At 37.7% G+C, this 21,176-nt stretch overlaps 1 protein-coding gene across 10 annotated transcripts in view; it reads right to left on the bottom strand.

Annotated features, from left to right (window-relative positions):
- EMSY (EMSY transcriptional repressor, BRCA2 interacting) overlaps window positions 1–21,176 on the bottom strand; it is a 97,341-nt gene that overhangs the window by 14,705 nt on the left and 61,460 nt on the right. For 4 of the 10 annotated variants that reach the window (XM_081798870.1, XM_081798871.1, XM_081798877.1 and 1 more), the window contains 8 exons: window positions 20,065–20,238; window positions 18,183–18,381; window positions 11,792–11,956; window positions 9,936–10,091; window positions 8,874–8,915; window positions 6,418–6,617; window positions 4,042–4,605; window positions 2,564–3,064 (listed from right to left, as the gene is read on the bottom strand). In XM_081798870.1, coding sequence (XP_081654996.1) covers window positions 2,564–3,064; window positions 4,042–4,605; window positions 6,418–6,617; window positions 8,874–8,915; window positions 9,936–10,091; window positions 11,792–11,956; window positions 18,183–18,381; window positions 20,065–20,238 — 2,001 coding nt within the window. The remainder of the gene's footprint in view (window positions 1–2,563; window positions 3,065–4,041; window positions 4,606–6,417; window positions 6,618–8,873; window positions 8,916–9,935; window positions 10,092–11,791; window positions 11,957–18,182; window positions 18,382–20,064; window positions 20,239–21,176) is intronic. The other 6 variants (XM_081798873.1, XM_081798874.1, XM_081798876.1 and 3 more) reach the window with 3 other exon arrangements.

The raw sequence follows: 21,176 nt of genomic DNA, 5'->3' as shown, positions 1-21,176 counted from the left end.
TCTGTTATTTGTTTTCTCCCACTCTGTTCCATATAGCTGATCTGTGAAGAAGTCTTAGGTGGGGTCAGGAGGCCTGGACTGCAGTTCAACTCTGGCTCAGACTTGCTGTGGACCTCTGAACAAGTCACTTCACCCCATTGAGCTTTAACCTCGTGTAAAATAAGATAGAGAAGATATACTCTAAAGATCCTCAAAGTTCTAAAATTCTATGAGTTCCACATATATAGACTCCTTCAGAACAGAAGATATATTTGTCTTGTTTACTCCTCTAGTCTGCACCTAGCACAGCACCTAGAACATAGAGGTTAAATAATACATGTGGTATGAATGAATGAATGAATGAACAAATGAATGAAATACAGATTATCTGTCTACAAAGAACAATGCTTTTCATTCAAAGCACTTATTATTAAACATGTTGGATTCTTATAAAACATTTTTCAAGAATCAAAGCACTTCTGCAGACTGCTTTCATTCATCCCCATACTATTTTACTGAATCTGTAAAATCAGTACTTCCGGTCAAAGCTAAGTGTAACTAGTAAGATCTGAAAATATCCTAACAATATATTCATGATGATTATAGTAACAGGAGCTATAGTTATTGAGTGTTCCTCTGTGTCAGACACTTAACTAGCTGCATTCCATACAGTTTTCCATGAAATCCTCAAAACAACCCTGTGAGGCAATGGTTATGGTCTCCATTTCACAGGGAATGAAATGGAGGTACAGAGGTGAACTCTGCTGCTCCAAACCACAATGCTGGGAAGGAGGAGTACAGGTGAGACTCAAATCCAGGTGTTTCTGACCCCAAAAGCTCGGTTCCTAACCAACACACTGTCCTTCCCTCTGACATGACCACCTAGCACACGGTATACACTGAAAGTTAGCTGTGTGTTCTGTAGAGAGCAGACTCATTTGATACTATCCTTGATATACAAAGCAATTTTCAGCCCTGTTCATAAAGTGCAGAAAATAATTTCCAAATAAGCTATCCCAAATTATTTCCAGTTTAGGGAGTATACCAATTTAAACTCTCCCATCCAAGTACTAACCAGGCCCAACCCTGCTTAGCTTCCGAGATCAGACGAGATCCGGCGTGTTCAGGGTGGTATGGCCGTAGACTCTCAGGAGCCACAGTAAATTTTAGTAAAATAGTTAACAGCTACCATTTATTGGGCAATCACCAAGAGCCAGGTACTGTGCTAGGTGCTTCATCTCAATTTTGTGTAATCCTCCCATCAATCATGTAAAGTAGGCATTCCTTATTCCCATTTTTACCGATGAGGAAACTAAGGCAGAGTGAGGTTAAATAGCCCTGCCTAAAGTCACATAGTGAGTGGCAAAGCCAGGAACTCATTCTTTTTCTACCTATTGCGGGGGGGGGGGGGGGTTGCAAACGAATCCCTCCGTCAAGAATTACTGAATTTGCTAACAATTGTTTTTACAGAGGAACAAATCATTTAATTCAATGGCCATGTCTATCTGCCTTTAGGCATTTTCCCCATACTTATTTATATCATATTGGGTGAATACTGGTCAATTTGCATTCTCTTATAGCCTGGCATCATGGAAAAGGGAAAGTTTACCACAGAAACTCCAAGTCACACAACAGTGACTCTATGGTAAATCCTAGATTATCCACATTTCAATGAATCCAAATTCTCCATTAACTAAAATGTGCTGTTCTGATAACTTCCAAGCCATCTATCAGCATAGCCAAAAAAATGACAAGTGTCAAGAAAACAACCTGAAACCCTGCAAGGACAAAGGGAAGTAAAACACAACTTCTAAAGGCTAGTCTGAACTCAGTAATTCTTTAGTCTTGATCTATTATGCATGATGACAGATGAGTTTTAGAATGAAGGGAATGTGAGGCATAGAAGATCTACTGCCAATGAATAATTCATTATGTTCACTAGCCTGTACTTACCAAGGCAGGACAGTAACCATTAACAAGATTTTTCAACAATGATTAAAATAAAAAGCAAAGCCTTATGGTTAATCCCAAATTAAATATAAAATTAAATTATGTAGAAACACTTTCTTACAACATGTTTCTCCAGACACTGCAGTTAATTAAGGTTTAATTGTCCCGAAAGCCATAAATTTAGATCAAGATAAAGAACTATGTTTTTCCAAGGAAAGGGTCCCTGAAATTAACTTGAAATAAAAGTGCAATCCAGTTATACCCCTTTTTTGAGCAAAGACCGGGGAGGAGTTTGACCCCATCAAGTTGCTGATCTTCTGGGCTGACTTACTGAGTTAACACTGGCAAGCATGTTTTGTATCTATAAATCAAGCTGACATACGGGCTCAGGGCCCTTGATCGCCTCTGAGGGGTGCTGTGTGATAACATCCACCAATTTTCTAGGATTCTCTTCCAGAAAATATAAATTTGTATATTTGCAACAGGTATTAAACCAAATTTTTCAAATGCCATCTCAAAAATAATCACTATGTCTTTTGCCATCTTGGCTTGACTCTTCCTGCAACATCCCAATCACACCAAACCCACAACCCCCAAGATGCCCAATACTTCTCATGTTCCTTCCAGTTCTTACCTGGATGATAATTTCTGCTGGGCTCTCTTCAGCTTTCTTTTGGCCTACATTCTGAATACGCATGAACTGGCCTGTCGCAGGCACTCCTGGTGCATCGATTTTCCTTGTCGTTAAGGGAGGGCCAACAGCAGATGGACTTGAACAGGACTCTCTACATTTCTGTTGCTGGGGAGTGGAATTCGCCATCCCTGCCACCACCACGTGGGTGGAGGGTAATGATCCTGCTTCACCAGTGAGCATACTAGTGGCAAGAGCCTTCTTTGGGGGATCCACTACCATATGCTCTACATTTGTATCAATCTGAGCTTCCATCAAAGACATTTTCAAAATGTCTGACACTGCTGTCTTCTCAGAGGCCTGAATGGGAGATATGCTTGTAACTGGTGATGTCAGCTTAGGCACAGAACTGCCACCAGTTATCTTTGTAACTGTGGGAGGCTGGCGCCCCTCAAAAGTTATCTTTGTAACAGAGGATCCTTGGGTTATAATTGGCTGCTCCACCTGAAAACAAATTGGGGTTGTGTGTGTTACAGCTACATCTCTTTGAGAAAAACCTATCCAACACCCCAGATAATATGGCAAAAGAAACATTCGTGCGGTATACTAGGAAGACATTCTGAATGAAGCTTGGTGTTTTAAAAGAGGGCTGTATGGGAAAGTATCTGGTTACTTTTAAGAAACCTAGGGAAAGAGGAGGGGTAAAAAGAACCTTCGTCTAGCCAGCCAAGGTTCATAGCAGTAAACGAAAAAAAAGTCACAGCAGCCTTGTTTTTCTTTGGGATTTATATCCCCACACAGTATACCTTCAACCCATTCTCATATTATTTACATCATCTTCCATTTTTAAATAAAAAGTAGGATTTTCAATTTTTTGCTTCAAAATACAGCTATACAAATATATTTTCTATATATGTATTTATAATACACATATATACATCACTCCAAAGCCACTGGTTTTCTCCTAATATAATTTTTCTTTTGAATATCCAGATAATTCCTCTTCAATCTAGAAGATAAATCTAGAAAGTAAATTTATTAACTAGATGATGATGATGTAAACTACAAAGGAAGATGGTTCAATGAAGCTCCTTAAAAGATTGTAGTTTACTTAGCATTACTACCACAGATACAAGAGTTTACAAGCGTGGGAAAAAATATTTTATATCTAAAAAATACAAATAATTTAGGGATCTTGCTTCTATGCACCGCTGATCAATGCTGAAGTGATTTCGTTAAAAACTGCCTGGAAAATCAAGTTCTGCGTGCTATGCTTTTTTTTTTTTTCCTTCCTATATTAATGCGTGCATTTCTTCCCTAATGTCAACCTTCTGATGGGGTAAAGTAATACCAGCACAAATGAGGCTTTTGAGTTTCCTCTTGCCAGGAGAAAGCACTGCTAATCACGATAGGGTCGTGATGTTCTCATTTTTTCCGTGAACAGAGAAGTTTAACTTTGCATGCTACCAATATTCCGTTACCTGGCTTGCCGGCTGTTTCTCTGATGCGGCTGGGAGCGGCATTTGGCTCTGGGGGGTTTGGGGTTGCACGTAGATTTTGGGTTGGTTCGGAGCCTGCTGCAGTTTAGGGAGCTGCTGCGTGGTTTTCACTGCGAGCACCTGTACTACAGTTTGTGGGGGCTGTGCCATTAAGGTAGGAAGCTGCCTGTCTTTGGCCACCATGGGATGCTGTGTGTGCTGTACATCTGGCTTGGGCTGTGCTTGTTCTTGCTGAAGAGGGGTGAGTTTTTGATGCCTGATGGAAAGCTGGGGCATTTGCGGGAGTTTGTGCTGGAGCTGGTCTGCCTGCAGGTGGATGGTCTGCTTCTGTTTAGTCTGGAAGCACTGCAGAGTTTTCACTTGCAGCTGAGTCTGTTCCAGCTGGGGCTGGCTAAGTTTCTGCTGCTTAGCTGACTGTGACTGAGTCAGGGCAGATCGGTAAAACAGACCTGTCTGAGGGTCTAAAGTGTCCATCTCTTCAACCTCGCCCTCCTCAGTTCCAAGTTCCTCGCTGTGTTTGGTAAAAGCAGTGTGACTGCTTAATGCCTGAGTAAAAAAGGCACAAAGTAAGAATGAAATAAGAAAAACACCTACATTGCTACATTTTCCTCAAACTGGAAAAGACTTGGTTATGAGATTCATTCAAAAATTTTCAGAAGGAAGAGCCTCAAAAGAAAACTGCAAAAACTGGTCTACTCACTTCTATAAGAAAAGTCCTCGAGGGCCCAGAATGTATAGGTAGGAGGAATAAGGTTGCCCTGCAAGCACAGCTCAACACAGAAAAGGAAGAGCCTCCCTGGCTCAGGACACAGCTCTCTCGCCTGGTCATCAGAGATACCGACCCATCCAAAGAAAAGAACACTGCAACCCAGGAACGACGTGTTCAGAGAAAAGCCAAGGTTCAGAGAAGCCCACATGTGTATGTCCAATGCTGTCCAGAAGGGAAGAGTTACTGTCTGAGGATGCCCATTGGGTCCCCACAGAGGGCCTCTCTGCTCAGAGTGGAAATGGTGCATCAGGCTTCACCAAGGCCTGTGTGAACAATCCTCTGCACTAGTCATCCTCGCCCCTTTGGTCATATTCTGGGCCCACTGGGCAACAGTTTCCCAGAGACTCGGCTGCCAGGAGGGAAGGAGACTGGGGGAGGGGATGAGAGCACTCTTGTCTGTGGAAAGGGAGATTGTTCCGTGTCGGATAGAACAGTGATGGGAGGAGGCATCGATCTTGAGGGACCTGGTTAGGGTCAGCCTGTTCGACCTCTCTGGGGGTCCTGAGAAAGCTCAATGTCAGGACCTGCCAGCATCCAGGCTGAGATCTGATACTTAGCTAAACCTCTGGCCACCTGGCTTTCCTCAGTGACACAAAATCCACTCCAACCCCATCCTTCCCACTTCCTTATCATGCTATTCCTTCATTCTAAACTTTAAAACTCTGAGATTCAATTGAAACTCTCCCCTATCTCATAATGACCTTACACATATAGGTTTTTAATGCACCAATGTCTTTATTGCCATTCAGGTTAGTTTGCTTAAAATTAGGATCAACTGCTACCAGTCAAATGATGGTGATTTATGTGACAACTGATGATAAGTCACGCTTAAATCTGGCATCTATGACATCACTTTGTATAGAGGCAGGATGCTCTGAGTTTAAATCCTGGCTCTGCCACCCAGAATAAGTTACTTAACTTCTGTAAGCATGAGTTTCCTCATTTGTAAGAGGGATAATACACCCACCTTGCAGGATCATAGTTGAGAATTAAACAAATTAATGTATTTAAAGCTCAAAGCACAGTATCTGACACAAAATCAGCTGATCAGCATATTCTTTTCTTTTCCCCGTTACCCCTGGTAACCGATTTTCTGTTGTGTATTAACTCATTCTCCTTCCTCATTGAGTCTCCTCCTTAACTGGTCACATATAGTGAAAGAAGTCAGATATTTATACCTACTTATAAATAACGTTTCCTACGAGAATTCATTCGAAAAGCAAAACACCTAGCAACAAACAGCTAAACAAGCCAACTTCTATTTCATTTAAAAATCTCACCTCAGTGATAAATGCTTCCATAACAATGGATATAGAAAGAGTGACCAATTCTGAAGTCATAGATTCATTTGGATAGTCCCACCCTTTTGAAATGTTCCAATTTTACAGAAGATCCATGAATACTGTTTCTTAATTACATTCCAAGTATTAAGACTCTCAATTCATTTCCTCTACTCAGTCCTCACAGATGAAAGAACTACACAAATGCTCTTCAATTCAGTTATTTCCTCTCCCATAATCGATGAAACTAAGCCTTATTTCAGGAAGGAGGCAGTTACAGAAGGTAGGAAGAGAAAGAAGAGATACAACCTGCTGCATAATGTGGGTGATTGCTCCAGGGGAAGATGCTGGGATGGACTTCACCACCACCGAAGTCTGTGTTGCGGTCTGTGACTGAGCCACATGCTGGAGCAGGGTCCGCTGGGGCTGGGAGGGCTGTTGGGGCTGGGAGCGATGGCTGACTGAAAATAGAGGAGGTGATGATATTTCTCCAGAAATCACCACAGCATCTGTAACCAGTAGTCATTTTAAACAAATGTCTGTGAGATTGCATCACAGAGAGAATGTGTGGTACTGTGAACTAGGAGCAGAAGACCAGAGTCTGCCCATCTATGAGCTGTGTGACTCTGAGAAAGTCACTTATCTTCTCTGAGACTCTGTGTTCTCATCTGTAAAATGGGAATAACAGAGCTATTATAAGGATGAGATGAGAAATGCAGAAGCACTGTGAAAACTAGTATCACAAAGGAGGAACAAACCCCTTAAAGTTATATCCTCCTGTGAGCTGTACTTAATGTCTCCAACAACCTTCACCCCATTAAGGTAACAAAACAATAATACATTTCTATAATCAAATCCTAGACTATTATCTTTAAGGATACTAAGATTATACTTAATTTACTAAGATAATAATTTCTTGGTCCCAGTTCCAAATGCAATACAAAACCCAGAAGCATTCATTCTTTTACATGAAGTGACACTGTCTTGCAGCCTTATAGTTCCTAAAGATGTAAGAGGTCAAGATGATACTGCACAAAGAACTGCACCAAGAGTCACACCTGGGTGGATTCTGTCCCACCCTGCCACCAACCAGCTATGTGAATTTGAAGAGGTCATTTAAATTCTATGAGTCTCTAAACTTAGAGTCTCTAAACTTTTGTTTATTTTTGTTTTTTTAAAAGAATAAAAATTTTTTTCTACCTAGAAGAGGATCAAATGAAGTAACAGATGGAAAATGGTCCTTAAATTGTTAAGTCTTATAAAGCAAACAAAAGAATAGAAAAATCCAAATTTTGTTCATCTGACATAAATGGGTGAGAATACAGTGTAACAGGAAAACAACCCCATTTCCTATTTTCTCGCTACAAAGGTCCAAAGGAATAAACTAGACATGTATATCGATGTAACAGATGTAAACCAATACTTCTACATTGATGCCAAACTATCTCTTACCAGCCTCAACTTCAACTTTTTAAACAGTAAAACATTCACCACTTCTTATTCTATAGAGCCTTAAAAATGCTTATGGTTACTGGGAAACAAGCTTTTTGAATTAAAAACAGAGTAAAACAAATCTGTAAGATTAGCTAAGGATTTTGAGAATATCAAAATTCTCTGAATAACCCATGATTCTAATGCTCAAATATCTTGATCTGCAATTTCAAGTAGTTCCATATTCAAATGGTTCCATGTTTAGAAAAGTCATAGTGGAATGTCCAAGGAGAAGATGATCGCTACAGAAATCAATGTCAAAGTACTACCTAGGTATTATAAGTACAGAACTAAAACTATCCAGTGAAATATAAACAGGCTTTATTTATTTTTATAACTCATTCTGTCTATATTCACAGTTTTTCTATTGTTGCTTACACATATGCCTACATGTGATATAAGAGATTATAGGCAGCACCACCGGTATAAATGTACTGCAGTATCTTACTGCATTTCACAGTATGCTTTATATGCATATTTTAAATTATATGAGTTAACAAAATCTTCCATATGTGCTCCACCAAACTGAAAAAAAGTGTTGATATTAAAACAACTATGGAAATCATTTATAATGTGACTGAGGAGAAAAAACAAATCATACTCATATTAAAATTAAACTAATGAAGTTTTTTACTGATAGAAGCATCATCAGAAATGAATGACATTTGAAAAATAAACAATTTTTCATGAAATTATCAGATTATATGGAACATTTCTGCTGCCCATACTAATCTTAATTATAACATTAAATTTTTTATTAGGAAAGGAAATGGATTTAATAGATCAGCTAAAATCATTTAAGAATAATCCTCATTCAAGATACTGTAAATCCGTTCATAGTAATTCCGCAGTGTGCAGGAAAGTCAGAGAAAACTAACACCTACTGTAGGATAATACAAGAGATCAGGTCCAGGAAGTTGGATCTGAAGTCAAAGAAAATGCTTAATGTGGCTTAGGATATGATAGGGAGGAGATAATGGAAGGAAGTCAGAGAGTGAACATTTGGAAAACAGCTGAAGTGACCCTTAACTGCGCCATATCAACAGCACAAAACAGTCACTTATTTCTTTAAAAGCTCTTATTTTTTCCAATGTCAAACTGCTCATTTCTGAGAAAGAATCCCACTATCCTGCGAAAGGAAAGTCTCCTTTTCACTGAGCGGAGCTTACCTTTCCTCTACCAGATCAGAGTAGAGCGCATCCATGTAAGTGGTTCCCCCCCAAACAATAATATTTAACCTTCAGTTATACTACAAATGGATGCACACCACTTACCTAGAAGGGGAAAAGCAACCTCTGTCCCCTCATCAGTGCGTTCTGAAAAGGATAAGTAAGGGAAGAAATCATAGGTCTTTTCCTCTGTTTACCATTTGACAATCTAGTCTATCCCCAGAGGTTAATACTGATTGCCCCAACATACTGTCCTCTGCTTTCTTTAGCTTTCTGCTAAAGATCTCTAAAGAAAGATGCTAGATGGCTTTCCATAGTCTCTAACTCGATTTTCCCCTCTGGCAATTTTAACCCATTAATCTTTTTAAAAATATCTCTTAAAATGATACCAAAGAATTCCTTTTCTGCTTTGGTATTTTCTACATCCTTTAAATATTTGTAACTTCATATTCTCTTTTAATCACTGCTTAAGAAAACTTAAGACAGGTGTCCTTGACATACTGCCTCGTAAGTCATTTCTCCTAACCCCTAATTATTCATATTACTATCCTCTGAACTATTTCAAATCTCAAGGTAATGAAGTGTCCAAACCAGAAAGCAGTATTCCAGGTGTGGTCTCACCAGAATATGAGAGAAAGAATCTATTATCCTTCCTGCTCCACTTTTCTATCTATGCCATCCAAAAATCTCATTAGTGTTTTACTGCCAGACCACATTTTAAACAAATACCTAATTTGCTTTCCACCAGAACTAAGTATTTACATGGATTTCAAGTTTTCCACATTTTTTTTCTTTATGTTAAAAAAGTATTGGGTTTTATACCTTCTTTCTCCCTTGACCCACCTCCCCTCCCCCAAAACTAAAAAAACTCAGATGCCTCAAAATACTTCTTCCTATATGAAAGGTATTTTATCCTCTCTACAACTGTCACCCTGTATTCACAGACATCATATATGGCCGACCTGCAATTTGCAATAACCAATTGATTTTTTCCCCCTCATCATTAAAGATAGGGTAAGTCCCAAGCCTGACAATGTGAATTTGCTCTCAGAGCAAACTGGAAAAGATCTAGAAATATAAAACCTATATTCTTCCCCAAACAAGCATCCCATCAAATCCAGAAAGGTAGCTCTCCTACCTTAATACTACTTTTTAAAGGACACCTACCAGTAGTGATGTATTCAGCAACTAGTTCTGACTCTACCACAGCAATGGATGGACTCTCAGGAGAATGTCTCTTTTCCTGGGTCATCTGAATAGGCACTGCCATCTGACTCAAGTCAATAGTGGGTTGTCTTGGTTTAGATTCCAATTTTTCCTTTACTGCATAAAAAAGTCAGGGGAAAAGTTAACTTTTATTACAAACAAGTATCAAAACCAGAGTTGTCCATGGGAATAATGAGCCAGACCTCTGTGGTGCCACACTGGCCATGACTAAGGAGACAGTGAATTGAAAAGAAAAAAGCAGACTGCTATGTATGGTTGTAGAAGGCACAATTTGTGCAACCATACCAAGCAGCCTAGCAAGAAGAACTCATATGCATACAGACTAAAATTCCCCCCTACTATGACTAGGCCAAACAATCTGTTTCCCTTATACACACTCCTCTTAGAACATTTCCTTTACCCTTCTTCAAGGTAGTCCCTGGTATCCTCGAGTTCAACCTGAAAACAAAGGGTGAATAAGCAGTATACACCATGATTTGCTCTAGGGCATATCTACCCAGAAGAGTACAATACAATGACCGGTTTAATTTGATCTGTTAAAAATTCAAGATAATCTCCAAAGAAATCTACCAAGTCTTCAACGACTCTTAAAGAATAAAAAATTTCAGTGTTAGGAAAAAACAACCTCTCTGTTCTACAAAAATGTTTTATGGAATCGTCTGGAAACAAGAATGGGTTCCATGGATAAATATACTTTCTATCTTATCATTTTTCTAAAAAATCTGCTCATTCGGTTTCCACCCTCTATAGGACATTAATGGAAATGGCTGAGTATGTCAAAGACAAGGAGCTGAGGAAGTGCCTAAGGCCAAAAACGACACCAATAGAAAGATTAACCGAAGATATTGAGTGCTAGTATTCTTTGGCTAGAGTAAAGTGGATGTTACAACAAATAGTTACCAGTAATTAAGTCCACCGAAAGATCATTCAGATCATTCCTATGAAGTACAATATGACAAAATCAAGCTAATCATTTAAACAAAGAAAGCAAAACAAAACCAAAATAATATCACAGTCACCCCACAAGTAAAGAGGACACTGAATTAGGAATCAAAAGACACGGAGTCTCACTCTGCCACTAGCCAATTGGGTAAACTCTCCGGATCTCAGTTTATTTATGCATAAAATGAAAGGGCTGGATGAGATCATTGCTAAGGTCCCTTACGTACCCTAATGATCTTTGACTTATTGTGTAACATGAAAGTCAGTATAACTGACACAGGTTTTGCCTAGAGTTTACTGAAGATATTTAAGCAACCAGAAATACTGACAGGATCTTGTTAAATGAGGATGGCTTTGCACGGAAGCTCAAGTGGTTAAATTATACAATGAAATATAAAGAAAAAACAAATGAGAATGCTAGCAAGGGCCATTAATGGTGTTTCATGTCCACAAAACTGCCCACCAATATCAAGGAGGATGGCAGGGGCCCTGCAATCTGCCTCCTACTATTCTTACATACAATTAGTAGCTATACTGCATCTATCCTTGTGCCTAGAAATGATAGAAACTACTGCCTTCTGGGCGACACGAGGCTACAGGATTGCCCTTTTAAGCAGGAGACAGAAAAGAAAGAGTTCTGTCCTTTTTTCTCCCTGACTAGTCTATCCTTCAGTACTCCTGGGCACATCTTATTGAACTGACAAGTAAACAGACTGCGGCAACGATTATAGACCAGTCCAGAGGGGGGAAATGTGCTCAAATAATAACAAAGAAAATATAACAGTGGTAGTATTTTAGCACAACCCATCTCTAGAGAAAACATGCTTCATTCAATTGAGCATGTGAATTCATACCTGTTGTCTGTTGGAGTTCTAATAGAGCTTTGATTGTTGAAGTAGCTGATTGTGATTCACTGGATACATCCTGATAAATTATGGTGGGGCTAGTCTCCATTGCAATCTCATGTTCTGACCAATCCTGACGCCGGGAAGCAATTACATGAACTACAGGCTGGGAATCTGTTTTATATTAGTTAAAAAAAAAAAACCCTATAAACAAAGTTTCTCTTAAAAAAAAAAAACAATTTGTTTTTTTTTTTTTAATCTTTGTATTTACTGTAAACTTCATGCTTTATCTCCCCAAGAAGACCGTAAGCCCCCAGAGGGCATAATATCTTTTGTGTCTGTATTTACTTACTCATTCACTCGTATACACTGATTCAACAAACTAGGCACCTATATGCAGGAGTCTATATTGGCATTGAGGATATAAAGGAGCTTACGGAATAACAAAGGATGCTCAAGAAGCACACAATCCGGTTGGGGAGACAGACATGTAAAAAGACAAATTACAATTCAATGTGACAACTGCTATAATAAATAGGGGTGCATTTGTGTAAGTAGATGCATGCTTGTGTATAATAAGAACAAAATGCTGTAGGAAGTCTTTTTTTCCCCAGTGCACCTGAAAATGTGTTCTGTATGACAACCTGAGCATCTAGTCAACACTTACTGGATGGCTGAAATACTGAAAAGAAATCCTGTCCACCAACAACAAGAATGGACAGATGATCTAGAAAGCAGGATGATAAAACAGGACACATATAACATTTGGAGTTCAAAGTCTTAGGTTGCAGCCCCAGCTCTATCAATTACTTGCAAGTTGAGTCTTTGAGTTTTAGTGTCATTATTTCTAAAATGACAATGATAAAATTACCTCTCCACCTCACAGATTTCTGAGAATATGATGAAATAATATACATAAGAGAGCTCCATAAACTATGAAGGACAGCAGAAATGTTATTGTTGTTGTGTCCTAAAAGTTCTTGATTCTGAGACTCTTCATTAGTTTCAAAATGAATTACAGCCCTAAATCAAGGCTAATTATATTTATGCTATGAAGTTAGGCATGTAAATACTAAATGTGCATCAAAACAAGCAACAAATTTTTGAGTTTTCCATCTACAGAATAGGCAGGTTGGACTAGACTACTGTTAAGTTCCTAAACTCCTTTGTCAGGATACCACACAGGACAAAAATTATGTTGGATCCCCACTCGCAAGTTTCAATTACAATGGAGGAGAGACAAAATAAACATACATATAGCTTTGTGTTCTTGGGTAAAATCAAATGACTAGGGCAAACAAGACAAATACATGGAAATAAAAAGACTGCTTTGATTTGGATTAGTCAGTGAAAGCATTACAGAAGAATGAAAGAATTCATGCAGCCCCCCAAAAAACAAGAATAAATTCAACATAAGTTCAACCTTCTTTGAACCTTATATTTTTGAAAACCACAAAGTTGTCCAAAAAGGTTGGGGAGGTGAAATGACTCTTTAAAACAAACAAAAAACAGCCTTGCCAAAGAAAACACAACTGATATACAATAGAATTCTACATTATTGTACATTCCATATACAATGGAATTTTTAAATTACCATTAACAAACTGTATCCCCTGTTCCCCAAACACTGGGTAGAATATATGCCACACCAGGGATGTATAATTTCCATTAAACTTCTCCCCAAATTCTAGAAGATTGTGGGATACTATACTGCAATACCAAATGTCATGTGATGCATATTACAGTTATTCTTTACTTGTTATAAGCAGACAAATAGAACTTATACTTAAGAAAACTAATTTTATTAGGAAATAATTATTTTTATAAAACCTAAGTTCTCACATTTAAGAAATTCCCCCGGTGATGTAAGTACCCTTTTGGGTAGGTGAGAGGACCCATAGGCAAAGAATGACTGCAACCCAATTCTGTAATATTCATTGAATATCCAGAAGAAAACAAGGATTGCATTTGCAGAGAGATGAGGTAGAAAGAGACTAAAAGAAGAAAACAAATTTCCACATGGGAGCACCTATCAGACATCAACCCAAATAACATCATCCTGTAGGGGCTAGAGATTCTTCACTCTTTCTGCCCATACTCAGAGAGTGGCTGCTCATCACACGGTATCACTGCAGCAACCCCAAGAGCTGTGACAAAGAATGAGAGTGTGAACCTACATGCAAAAACCAATCCTTGAGTGAGTTTCCTCTTTACTTTGGCTTTTATGCTTAAACCAAATAAACCTATTGCCTATTAAGTCTGATACTGAGGTCAGGATGCAACGACTAAGACATCAGGAGCTTGATCTCACAGTACCATTTGATTATGAAGTGTATATGCCTCTAGACTTCCCCCATCTGTCTTGAGAATGGTGGCCTTCTAACCCTCAGATATCTTTCCCCACAGGTCACTTAACAAATATTTACTGGACGTCTACTACACGTTAGGTACCAGAAATACACACTGTACTGTTATAAGCAAAGGCAGATCAGGCATCTCTATGGAAGAATGTCTCCTGTGACTTTACCATAAAAGGCCCATATCACACTTTCATAGTACAGTTAAGACCTCTCAGCTAGCAGGGATCTAAAAGTTCATTTAATGCTATCACCAATCCTATGCTAAAATCTTCACAATATCCCCACCAATCCAGGAACTGCAACACCAGAGAACTCACTACTTTGTAAGATAGTTTCCTTCCATTTCTGCAGTTATGACAATTAGAAAATTTTCTTATATGGAACGGAAACAGGGCTTCCTGTGACTTCTACCCAATGGTTCTAGTTTCCATCCACATTTCCACAAAGACTCACTCTTTTCCCTCTTCCATGTCACAGTCCTCAAGAAAACTGACAGCTCCCAATGTCCCCAACCCAATCCTCATCTTCTCTTCTCCATAAAAAATGTCCTGTTTCCACCAACCCTCTCTCACATAAAATGACTCCCAGATGCCTTACTCATCTAAACCACCCCTTCTAAACTAAACCCAAGATGTCTATGTCCCCTCTATGATGTAATATGTATGTGCCCTCTGAAGTACTGTCATAAAGCCCAAGGCCTTCATGGTATTTAACTGCCTAGACAGCATCACTCAAAATATTTCAAAGAACATTAGTTCCTCAAGATGTTCTGCAAAAGAAAGGTTCTATGGTCAAAAAAGTTGGGGAGCATTTTACATTACATACTCCACTCTTCACCTTTCACAATATATGTTAACACATAATAGCTCTGAAAAGTTCTGCAATAAGTATGTTTTGCTTAACCTGGATTCATTCCCCACCCTCACTATGATCTACCAAAATCATAAAGCTTCTGGAAAAATCATCCCAGAAACCAATTTGTGGCCTCCTTAAAGCAATGTCTTTACAGGATGCATTTTTGTATCTGCCTCATACCTTGTTCCATCTTAAATCCCTACCCTTGGTTTTGTCTCCTTGCTCTCTTCCATTTCACTTCACATAATCTTATATTCTACCTAATCCACCTTAAACCTACTGGAAATAAACTAAATATAAATAAAGAAATCCTTAATATTTCTCTCTTTTTTAAAAATCTTGGGGTGCCTGGCTGGCTCAGTTGGTGGAGCATGTGACTCTTGATCTTAGGGTTGTGAGTTTGAGCCCCATGTTGGGTGTAGAGATTACTTAAAAATAAAATCTTAAAAAAAAAATCACAGAGTTCTTTTTAACTCTTCTTGAAAGTTTTCTGTAAGTTTGAAATTACATTAAAAGAAAAAGTTACCAAAGGTGGGGGAGGGGCAAAAACTACAAAAGAAATATAAAGGAAAAATGAACTGCTATGTAGTGCTTACATTCCCAATAGGTATGACCCTCATATACTTTGAAAGCCAGCATGATCTTAGATTGACCAAAATCTTTATCCCTTTCTCTTTAAATCACAGCATATATATCATCAGTCATTGTGAGAATGCACTAAGGAGCTATATAAAGATATGGGGGGAGGAGGGAAAATGCAGATTATAGAAACTGGCTTTATAATCTAGATATACATATTCTGAATTATCTTTTTCTGTATTACAGAATACCTTTTTTTTTTTTTTAAGATTTTATTTATTTGACAGAGAGAGAGAGAGAGACACAGCAAGAGAGGGAACACAAGCAGGGGGAGTGGGAGAGGGAGAAGCAGGCTTCCTGCTGAGCAGGGAGCCCGATGCGGGGCTTGATCCCAGGACCCTGGGACCATGACCTGAGCCAAAGGCAGATGCTTAACGACTGAGCCACCCAGGCACCCCTGTATTACAGGATATTTTTTAAATAAATAATATGTAATGATACAGGACAAATAAATAAAAATAGATGAAGCCATGTATAATAAGAGATTGAAAAGCAGAAAACCTTCCACTCAATCACTTCCAAAAATAGCCAAACTTTTGTCCCATTCTTAGAATGAATACTTAAGACTGCCTAATGAAATGGCATTGTTTGGGAAGTAATGATTGGCTTATAGCTCCCTTAGGAAAAGACTAGCAATTTCAAAAGATAACCTGAGATTATGGATATAAAAACATACACTATTCATGTCTCCCTTTTAGCATCAACTCATAAGCTAAACATTTTACCCGTCCTCTATAAAAATATTTCTCAAGGGCAAAAATGGCATGTATTATTCAAGGAACCAGAGACTTAAAAATAAAAGAGGAAAATGCAGCTGATGTGCTGAAGTAAGAATGGAATCTTTAGGTATCAAATCATTAAGAAATAAAGATCATATGAAATAGAGAATAAGCATCACTCCACTGTAAAGTACAAAGACTGATTCATAATCAGTACAGAATGATAAACTGAATCTTCTCAGTAAATTGATCCAGAAAATATTACTATCATTGATAATATGCTGAAGAAAACTATATATTCTCTAAAATGAGTGTCATATTGTTTGTTAAAATCAACATTTTTGGGACACCTGAGTGGCTCAGTCAGTTGGGCATCTGCCTTCGGCTCGGGTCATGATCCCAGGATCCTGGGATCGAGTCCCGCGTCGGGCTCCTTGCTCAGTGGGGAGCCTGCTTCTCCCTGTGCCTCTGCCTGCCACTCCCCCTGCTTGTGCTTGCTCTCTGTCTCTCTCTGACAAATAAATAAATAAAATCTTAAAGAAAAAAAATCAACATTTTTATTTACTTTTAATTGATAAGTTTTCAAAGACCACTTCAAATGCTATCTCCTTCATGAAGCTTTCTTATCCTCTCCTCACTGGAGTGTGAATTTTTAGCCTTTGGCATTTTTGTTTGTTACTAATAAACTTATTATACTCATACTGAAGTTGTACATGTATTTTTTAATCCCCTACTCTAGATTTTTACAAGAACTATATTTTACTCAACATTCATAGGGCCTAGCACAATACTTAATATATAGTATAAATAAATAACTGTCAAATTCAATTAATGGGCTAATCAGCAATTTGAACCATATAAGCAATCTGAACTTCCCACTAATCTGGAAAGACTCTATTAAACAGTTAGAATAATAAAAGTGCACCCGATGAAGAATCTGTATTAGAAAAGTGAAGATGCTCAGAAAGCACTCCAGAGAAAATAATGGGGAGGTGAGGAGAGGGAATGGAGTGGGTGAGGAATGATTAGGGGAAGATAAACAGCTTTGCTTATTAGATGCATCAGAGCATATAAGCAAGCATAGGCATAAATATACCTCCCATCTGACGATAAGGGCGGTCAAGGTAACTGACAGACATGAGTACTAGATTTGTAGGTCTCAAAGCTTATGATCAAGAATTTATTTCAAGAGACTTCCTAGACGAACAACACAATTAAAACAGCACTGAGGATAAAGAGCTTCCCTACTATGGAGTCTGGCTTCATAGTTCCTTCCTTATAATTAGGACAATCATATAATATCATCTAAATTGGGATACCTCTGAGATGAGAGTGAAAAGGAATGCTATTAATAATTCTGCTAGAACAGACACAAACCAGGACTTGTCCTCTGCAAACTGCAATGTTTGGTCACTCTACTTATAGCCCACATATGGCCCACCTCTGGCCACCCTGATTCTTTCTCAAGGTTCAAAAGTAACCATTCAAAAGATACATTCACTCTGTTGCCCACTTCTCCTACTTACCCAAAAGGAAACAAGAAGAACCACAGCACTATTCAAGTTTCGTAATCCCTACCTGCCAAAATCACCATCTATAGTTTACCAATTATTTGATGAACATATGCCATGCAGGAAAGAATGGTAAAGTCTTACTAAAAACAAAACTTCAGCTCACCGATTACATATCAAACAAAGGAAAATAAAATCAAAAGAATCGACAAATCAAAGCATACATGTTTGTTTGAAACCCCTAGGTTCAACTATTTTGGAACTAGGGCACTATGTCAGAAGTAATTACATAAATCAGAAGTAAAATGGATCTTACCTTGGGAACTTTGGGAGGACTCTGTAGAAGAGGAACTACTATCGGTATAACTCTGTGGGTCTTCTTTTCCCTCTTGAATAGATGAATTACCAGCTTCTGCCACCCTAGATGCTTGCTGTAATGTTTCTGTGACCAGCTGCCTTGTTTGTTCACTAACAACTGTGGCTTGAAATGTCACTGGTTTGGGTTTAATAAGAACCTAGAAGAAAATCAGAAATATACCCAGTTTAAATTTTAGAGCACTATTTAAAATGCTAAACTTCTAGTCATGAATATCATCTTCCTGACATGGGAAGCTGCATTCTGTACATTTCTTATGCTTTGGGCACAACATTGTTCATTAAAGACTAATTCAATCTATGAACAAATCAGAATCAAGCAACATACAACATTTTAAGTGGTATGTGCCAGACTGCAACAGCCATAATTTTGACAAGAGGCTCTCCCCATTTTTTCTTGCCTATAATGACTTCAGAAGTCATTTTACAAGCTGTAGGCTATATAGTAGAATGACAGCCACACGCTATGGACTGCAGAACAGAAAGACACAAGAAGCCTGGATTCCCAATGCCACAAGAATAGTCCAGAATTTCCTCCCTCTGAACATTAACATAATAAAATAATTAACTTATTATTATTAACATTAATAAAAATAAAACCCTAATTTTTGTAAGCCACTGTTCTTCAGGTTTCTTTTCATTAGCAACCAAATGAAATTCCTAATTGAGACACCTGTACAAAGTAAACATGGTTGGGACCTAAGTCATCTTTGAAAAATCCCCAGAGAAACACTGACTTAGACAACTGTTACTAGAAGCAATATGAAACATGTGGTAGATCAACTCCTGGCAAAGGTCAAAACCACACACATTAAAATAAGTGAAATGGGAGAAAGATTTCAAACTGAACCATTCCACTTCAAGATTTGAACTCTAGGAGTTGACTTCAATTGGGTGCCTAGAATATAAAAATGTTAACTGCCCACATTTAGTTTTTATTTCTCCCATATGTAAGATTCAAAACCTTTTCAGACTCTATTAAATCACCCATTTCCAAGAATTCAAGAATGAAAACATGGGTTATACTATGATGAAGATGATGGAGCAAAGGAGAATTGTTACCAGTTGAAACTTAAAGGCAATTTGGACTTATTTCTAATCACAAAACTTATTTGTTTGATGTGTAAACTATTTCGCTATGATTCTGTGGGAACTGATTCTAAAGGCAAATTATTAAAGGTAAATTAAAACCTTTTACAAGAATTCTAGGATAACATTTCTGAACCAAAGCTGACATTATTTCCTTTGATATTCTCATAAAAACAGTTAAAGTAGGTACTTTATAAAATAAATAGTAGTCTAGCAACATAAGATTAAATCCTGGGCCTCAATTTTCTAGGCAAATTTCCAGAAAAATTCTCTTATCTTCTATTGCTTGAAAATGAACAAATATCTAGCTTCTCCATCATTTAGGTTTCAAGTAAAACAAAATTTTTTAAGTATATAAAGTGCTTTCAAAGGCCATATTAGCTTATAAAAAATACTTTTTTCTGAGAGATTCTAAATAACTACCACTCTCCCTCAAGCATCTACTTCCCAAGTAACAATATATGCCTTCAGCAAATTTTATTCCAAGGGTTTGTTTCCCCAATCTTTGCTCATGACATGGTGCAAATATTTAGGTATCCAAAAAAAAAAAAAAAAAAAGTACTGAAGAGAGAAACACAGGTTTTGAAAACAGATGATTATGCACATTTGGTCATAACTTTTAACAATCTGATTTTTTAAAGATTACTGATCTTCTCATTCAAATTTCCAACATGGAATTTTAGGAATTTGAAATATACCAGAGCCAAGAAAAACCACTATATCTTATAGCATACCTGTGTTTTCCCTTGCTGCCCATAAACAATTTTTGTTGGGATGATTTTAGCTGCTGGCTGAACTGTGGAACCTATTCCTTTTGGTTGAGTTACAATCATTTTGGTGATGGGTCTTGTAGCAGTGATAATAGCTGGCTTTGCTCCTGTTGGCACCGTCTGAATAGTCTTTTCTCCCTAAATTAAAGTCAGTGAATATATGAGGTTTATATGTATTTCAATGCCAAAAACTGAAAAATCACAGCGAGGTTTTACAATGATGATGGGGAAAGGACTGTAAATTAAATAGCAAAGTACAATGTTTCCAGGTGATCAAAAATCCTAGACTTAGTTGAGGTAGTCCTAAAAGTCATCTGCCCAACGTTCTGTCCAAAGAAGGCATTATTTCTTGACAAGTGAATTTAAAAAATTATCTCACATAAGAATATTTACTACACCGTCACATTCATAGAATACATACATTAAAATAGTCAGGAAATTATAAAAGAATATATACTAAAATGTTAACAATAGCTATCTCAAAAGAGTCGGGATTATAGGTCTCCCCCCAACATTACCTTTATTTTCTAATTTACCCAAAATAGAGATTTATGTAATAAAAAATTACTGTGCATTATACCAATAGCTAAATGTATACACATAAACTAAGCTCCCCAAATACAAAATTATAAGGACATACAGCAATGTCTATGCGAAAATGCATGGGCAAGAGATGAAATCAGCAGATATTAACTAACGTTCTGAGGTTATATGGGAAAATACAAAAAACAAACAGGGCATTTCCCACATTTTATTATTAGTATGTTACTAATATCACTTTAGTTTATTAACTAGATAGCTTAAGCTCATTAACTTTTCACCATTTTTATACTTTTGTCTGCTTTATTCTCAAGTACCTTCTGTCATTTATAGTCAATACTTGAGCTTACTTAAATTCAGAAACAGTGATTTTACTAAATTAATTTTTAAAAGTTAAAATCCATAAAACTGAAAAGAAAAATTTTCACCTTATTAGTTTTTAACTATTAGTCATCATCATCTAAATGTGTGGCTATCCAAACTTAGCAGACAGTATAAACAAAGCACCCAGGTGAGCTGGCAGAAGGTAATCACTC

This window comes from Leptonychotes weddellii, chromosome 11 (assembly GCF_054177405.1).
Source record: "Leptonychotes weddellii isolate Sample4059 chromosome 11, ASM5417740v2, whole genome shotgun sequence".
Lineage (NCBI taxonomy): Eukaryota > Metazoa > Chordata > Mammalia > Carnivora > Phocidae > Leptonychotes > Leptonychotes weddellii.
This window is presented reverse-complemented; position numbering and strand designations above follow the sequence as displayed.